Raw genomic sequence first — 7,500 nt, 5'->3', positions numbered from 1 at the left:
ACAATAACGCAAAACACTCAAAGAGACGACACAAAAAAACGAACAGGTCATTCGAAGCCTCTAATCTTCAGCCAAGAATTTCGGCTGATTAATCTTGAGATCGCTCCGATCCGGCCAGCTCCAATGAAAAACTAAGCTACGAGCATTAGATTTCTTGGAAAAATGATCGAATGTATACGAAACAAGGACCAAAAAACGGACGATGCCACACGAATATAAATACAAAAAGCAATAATAGTAATAACAGAGCAAAAACAACAGGTGTCTTTCGACTTTAGACAGTTCAACTTAGCTTAGCTGGCATACACATACATACACATTCACACAAACATATATATCTATTTATATATATATATATAAATGTACACATATATATATATATATATATATATATATTATATATATATATATATATGATAAAACGGTAAGATAACAAAAGAAAGAAAGAGACCTCAATATTATGTAAATAGAGGAAATTTATCTATACAATATTGTATAGATATATATATATATATATATTTATCAGTCTATACGTATGTATCTATCTATGTGTGTATGTATGCATGCATCTATGCATATATATACATATATATATATATATATATATAAATGTATGTATGTATCTCAGTATATATCTATTCATGTATGAGAAGTTGGCGTGCCAAGAGTGTTTATCTTCATAGATAAGGTTACTGGTCTATATTCTAAAACTTTTGCCGTCTATCGTGCGGAAATCCGTTTTGTGATAAAAGTTGATAAACTGAAACTCTATAGTCCTGTTGTCCTCTCTTTTACTCTCCACGGTAGTATTCCATAATAAATAGACCATTTGTAATTGTTTCATGTATCAAATAAATTTCATTAATGGATTTAATTTATTTATAATTGTACAAACCACTAGAACATTGGGTGAGCCCATCGTAATCTTTATAGTGCATGTGTATGGGGTTGTGTATGTGTGTGTGTGTATCTGTGTGTGTGTGTGTGTGTGTTGTGTTGTGTGTGTGTATGTGTGTGCTGTGTTGCGTGTATGTGTATGCATGTGTATGTGTTTTGTGTGTGTGTGTGCTTTGGATGCGCGTGTGCACGCGCGAGCGTACATTTATTAACTTTTACAAGGAAAAAGTTTGGCAGTAATTTCGAATTTTCGTCTTGCTCGGCCTCCATTAGACTGTCCTATGAAGTTGCGTAGACCGAAATTTTGAAGTCACTTTCAACTTGTTCCTCGTAGAACTTCAATAAACAATTACTCTACTAAAATGTATTCAGTAATCCTTCAGTTTAAGATTAACTTAAAACCAAACATCAATATATATCAGTGTGTGAGTGTGTGTGCGTGCGTGTGTGTGTGTGTATGTTTATATGTATGTGTATATATATATATATATATATGTGTGTGTGTGTGTGTGTGTGTGTGTGTGTTTTGCAAACAATTGGTACATGCAAGTGCTGCCAGTGAAAAGCTCCACATGCTGAAGCCAGCAAGTATATAAGGTTATCAGGAGAAAATGCGCGCCGTTTCGGGGCCTACCTCTCGACGGCATCATTGCTCACTGGCCCGCGGAATTTTGTTTTCCCACGAGAGTAGATTGATGACGTGAAATGCATGATTGCATGATGTTTCTACTAATGTTATCTAATTATTTCGGCATTATGGTGAAACGCATGTATGCACTATAAAACTTTGAATATCGCAAACTATTATTATTACAAAGGCGGCGAGCTGTGAGTTCGAATTTCGCAGAGGACCACTTTGCCTTTCATCGACTTGAAAGTCGATAAAATAAGTACCAGCTCAGCACTGGTGTCGGTGTGATCGGATTACCCCCACCCCCACCCGCTAACTCCAATTTCAAACCCTGTGCCTATCGTAGAAAAGATTATTGTTATTAGTAGTATTATAAAAGTGACAAGCTGGCAGAATCGTTAGCACGCCGGGAAAAATACTTAGCGGCATTTCGTCCGTCTTTGCGCTCTGGACTCAAATGCGGCCTGGACCGACTTTGCCTTTCATCTTTTCGGTATCGATAAAATAAGTACCAGTTTAGCATTGGCGTCGATTTAATTGACTTAGGCCGCGTCTCCACGAAATTACTGTCCTTGCGCTAATGCGCGCATGCATGTGTTTGTGTGTGTTTGTTTGTGTGTGTGTCTGTGTGTGTGTGTGTGTGTGTGTGTGTGTGTGTGTGTGTGCATGTGTGTGTGTGTGTGTGTCGTGAAGGATTTCTTCATCGGATCTTTGCAATACATTTGACTTTGAAGATTGAGTCACCCTATCAATAAGTGTTGCATTGTACGTTTTAAATATCATTAATTAAACATTTACACACACTCACACAAACAAACATACAAACACACACACACACACACACACACACAGACACACACACACACACACAAACACACACACACACATACACACACTGACACAAGCACGCGCACACATTATTGCAACATTTGATCTATTTCTTTAACAATAGGAGCTGTGCAGTTTCGGTCGCAAGTAATGATACCTCCATCTCCAAGAGTACCTGTTCCAGTAACTATAGCAATAAACACCTACCTCTGAAGTACAAACGGAACTGGCAGAAAATCAATAACGACAGCATCAGACGTGTCAGCCAAGAAATATTCTCTGATGAAGGCGATTATATTTTTATTCCACGCAAATCAAGTAAGACATTCTGACCATTCTTCTTCCTTTTATATTGATGTGTATTTTTCGGGGCTTTTTTCGTCTTCATTTTATTATTCTTTTCGCAATTCTATGGTACAATGCGACCACGCGGTTTCGTTTACTGTTTCATAAACACGCACCTTACGGGAGGTACAGAATTAATGTGGATGTAGTAAGCAGTCATGTATATGTATATGAACGTGTATGTGTGCATGCGTGCAAGTGTCTGCGTTTGTGTGCATGTGTCTATACACTCATGCCTACATGTGTATATATGTGCGTGTGTGTGTGTTCTCTTCGTTGTTTCGTTCAAAAGAGATCGATAGAATAAGGTCTAGGCCTATGAAAAATCTCCTGGCCCGATGTCTTTGACTAAGCACCATTCAAGGCGGAGCGGTGCCCCAGTATGGCCACAGTCAAATGACTGAAACAAGTAAAAGATCAAAGATAAAAGATGCATTCTCATTGAACATCTAATATTTTATTTTCCTTTCTTTTTCAGAACGAGCAAATCATGAACCAGACCAAACACCGAACATTTCTTGGGACTATACTTTCTGAATTTCATGTATTTGGTAAAAGAAAATTTACTGCTTTCATGTATACTCCATCAAAAGCCATTTGCCACTTCGCTTTGAGTTCCACGATTGGGTTATTGATAATTGGTTCAAATGCCAAAAAAAACCCTCGTCTCAAGAGAAAATTGCAAAAGCTTTTCATGTCTTCCAAAGACGGAGCTGATCCTGACGGAGCTGCTCGTTGCTTCCGGTCGAGGGATAGCTTGAAGTCGCATCCGGCCCAACACTGGAACTCGTCGTTCCTTCCAGTCTGCAATTGCTCGTTACTTCGAGTCCAGGAAAAGCTGGTAGTTGCTTCCGATTCAACGTTCGGGCTCGATGTTATTTGCAGTCCAGGAATAGAGCCCCACGTTGCTTCCGGGTCATCATGAGAACCGAGTAAGGGGTTACTTATTGAAAATAAATGAAAAAGACTGAGGATAAGAAAAGAAAATATGAAAAATAGAAAAAGAAACACTTTGAAGAAATTTCTTATATCCATTCTTTTAAACAAATTCTACAATGAAGTCGACGCTCGGTTGAAGAAACAGACAGGAAAATGACAGCTTAAAGAAATTTCCCGAAGTCTAGTTTGGAACATTCCGTATTAAACAGCAGTTATCGATGTATTGACTGCCATTTAGACGGTGAGCTGGTAAAATCATTACCACATTGCACAAACTGTTTACTGGCATTTCGCCTGTCCTTATGTTCTGAGTTCAAATTCCTCCGAGATCGACTTTGCCTTTCATCCTCTTAAGGCTGATGAAATAAGTACCAGTCGCGCAGTCGGGTCGACGTTATCGACCAGCCCCTCACAAAAAAAAGCAGGTCTTGCACCTATAATAGAAATGACTATCATTGTTGTCATTTATTTGCACTGTCATGTCTGTGACAGATTTTGAAATCTTTGTTTACTTTGGAATTATTTTCCCGCATTAAAGAGTAAAACAAGAACCGTATCTCAGTTCTTTACAGATTTCCAGATAGTTGAAATGAAACTTCATAGAATAAAAACAGAGTTTTATTCTAAAGAATATGGTACGTAAAGGAGAAATAAGAACTATTGATTACTCCAACCAATCAATACAGATCGAGTTGGAGAGAAAAAATGTTTCCGTCCTGGTAACCAGACTACATATACCTTGATATGGAGTTAAAGACTAAACTGTCTCCTACAATTAGAAACCCAAACTGCTGATTCACCCAACAGAATCTCCAATGAATATGGAACAAAGATCCGGTACAGATACTGAAACATCATTCTGCTGGCCTCCAATAGGAAAGCGATGAATGACTGGATGGTTATTGGACAAGCATCCTGGAGATCAGTGGTTTCCCCTCTGGTCATGGGCACTATACTGTGCCTATAATCGAGGCACCAAACATTCACCGGCTAAATACCCCTAACTAAATGTAAGTAGCAGCAAATGGAATCGTACATTGTTTCGAGCTGGATCAAACACTCTACAGTATTGACAATTGCTTCTCAAATTAACGATGCTGAGTTCACATCGCCATAGAAGCCAAACAACCGAGAATTACCACAAAATAATGGTGCACTAAACATTTGAACTTCTGATTGGAAGCTCAAATGTCCCGCTGTGAATAATGTTTTCGTTCTTCGTCCACATTTGTTTAGATTATAAGAGGAAAATCGTCTACAATTGTAAATTCAAATCATCATGCCTGTAACGCTCTAACTGTTTACAATATAACGGCACGTATTCTTTGTCGGTACTGAAAGTATTGTCTATATTAAGAACTGTTATTTATTTGAGTTTATGTATATAATAAGAGTTTATATATGTAACGAATATTATAACGTTCTGAGGTCGGCCAGTTCTTTACTGTAACAACTAAAGTGACTAGACAAAAAAAAAACAACTTCATTTTCTGTATATCTGTACTTTTACTACGAAACTGCCATCGAGTGGTCCGTCATGTAATGTTAAAGATGGTAAACACTTTAAAAATTATGAAAAAGAGAAAAAAAATTACTCAGATTTGACATTTGCTATCTCATATCACCTTTGTTACTTCCTTTGAATACCTGATCACAATATAATGGACAGGAATAAGTAACAGAAATTGCAATAATCATGAAGAACAATGCTATAACAACTGATAGTTATCATGATTTACCAAAAACCAAATGGATCATCTAAAGAATAACACACAGGCGCAGAAAAAAATTGGTAAATATAACATTTTAATATTATGTAACTTTCGAAGGTGGCGAGCAAGCAGATTCGTTAGCACTCCGAGTAGGACGCTAGGCAGCAGTTCATCCGTCTTTGCGTTTGAACTCAAATCCCGTCGGGATCGATAAAATAAGTACCAATCGAGACCTGAGGTTGATGTAACTGACTCAGCCCCTTCCTTGTGTCTGCTATACTTGTGTCAAAATTTTAAACCAATGTTATGTAACTTTCCAGAGATTCGGTTGTTGGTTTGCGGAAGTAATGGAACACAAAATAAAATATCTAGTAGTACTGTTTTAAAGAGTAGATAGAGGTGGAGAGCGGTAGTGCCTATGATACCTTTCCACTGAAACACTGACACAAATGGAAGTGGGCCACGGAAGAAAGAACTATAACCTGTAGATTATCCTTAGGCAAGAGACAGGGCTTTCATATTTACAGCATAGTAAACACTGTTGAAGATATTCAAAACTCACTGGGTGTGAAAGTTGAACAAAGAGTGAGCGGCAAAAGTAGAGGATAGGAACGTTTAACCTGAAGATCACAGTGGTAGTGAAAATGTCCATATTTATTTATTACCAAATAAAAATTCTTTTATTTGCTAATATAGAGCTAGAAACCATGGTCCACGAGATAGATGGTAAATGTTTTTATTTTTCATTTCCTTCGAAATTTATCCCTAATAGTGGTTTGGATTTTGGCTATTCCTTTTAGCGTGCTAGGTGTCCTATGATGGTCACCTCTTACGTGTTTAAATGTACACTGTATTTATATGAATAATATATAGTCTATTGACTAGTTTTCTACATACTAGGCCAAACATTTCTAAATTCTTTTCTTACCCTGATATTTATTAATTATTAATTATATATATAAATATATAATAATAATAATAATAATAATAATAATTATAATAATAATAATAATAATAATAATTATTATTATTATTATTATTATTATTATTATTATCATTTTCTGAATCACTTTCACTCGCACTAGACTCGCGCGCACGATCACAAGTAGACGCGATCGCCAATTCACAAGCACTCGTACACAGACTTGTAGACGTTTTCCAAAAATAAATCTTGAGTTGCTTGCTTAGAAGAAGCCTTTTTTTGCTCTATAAATTTCTGGGGAAAGGCATTTGTTATGGTAGTAGAAAATTTTGCATTTGGTTCAAAATTTGGATCTTGTGCTTGAACAATGAAAACTCGTAAACCTGATGTCTCGTAAAGCGGGTCCTCGTAAAGTGAAGTGTTACTGTTTATGTGTGTGTGTGTGTGTGTGTATACATTCGTTCTGCGCGCGTGAGTGCGTGTATCTGTGTATCTGAAGTTTTCTCATCCGGAAGGCATACTATTTTCTTTCATCTTCTCTTTCATTCTTTTGTAACAGATGAGAAACTTGAAGTGAAGATTTGTAAGATCTTAATACCAACCAAGTCAGTAATTGAGCGTTTTTGTCAAGTCCTTCGAAGATTGAAAATACCATCAAATCTAAAAATCAGAAACTGTTAAAATATCAAGCCTTCTATCTTAGATTTACATTACGAATGGTAATTTCGTTGGCGAAAAAGATAACTGATGAAAATATTTTCAATTTCTACTTGACGTAAATATTTCATGACTTCAAAAGTTGGTGAAGTTTGCAATTGCACTTTGGTGCACCGTCTACATCATGTGATATTTTCATTAAATCAAATAGAAACGGACTAGACATTGAATTCCCGATACCTGCAATCGAGGGACATACTATACGAACAACTTTTGACACATGGGCTGACGGCCAGCGTCTAACTACCCTTTGTAGAATCGGAAGAAATCTCCGTAAGTTTGTATGAATATGCATACAGATATATTCACATATACATTATGTATTTTCATACACACAAACATAAACGCAAACACACACACTCACACACACTCACACACACGCACACACTAATGACTTAGACAACGACAAGACAACGAAATCTGTGATTAATTTTGATGTCAGAGTGACTTGCAGATTTTGCCAGAAGTTGAAATTCTCACCTTTTTTTTTTTAGCTCTGATACCATGTG

The 7,500-nt window shown here is 36.8% G+C and overlaps 1 protein-coding gene across 1 annotated transcript in view; it reads left to right on the top strand.

The window, feature by feature from the left end:
- Positions 1–3,238, top strand: part of LOC115221062 (mucin-4-like) — a 118,765-nt gene extending 115,527 nt beyond the window's left edge. The window contains exons 36-37 of the mRNA XM_036510337.1: positions 2,481–2,674; positions 3,180–3,238. Coding sequence (XP_036366230.1) covers positions 2,481–2,674; positions 3,180–3,238 — 253 coding nt within the window. The remainder of the gene's footprint in view (positions 1–2,480; positions 2,675–3,179) is intronic.
- Positions 3,239–7,500: the final 4,262 nt, after the last annotated feature.

Source organism: Octopus sinensis, linkage group LG17 (assembly GCF_006345805.1).
Source record: "Octopus sinensis linkage group LG17, ASM634580v1, whole genome shotgun sequence".
Lineage (NCBI taxonomy): Eukaryota > Metazoa > Mollusca > Cephalopoda > Octopoda > Octopodidae > Octopus > Octopus sinensis.
The sequence above is the reverse complement of the archived record's forward strand: the minus strand, read 5'-3'. Positions and strand labels throughout refer to the sequence as shown.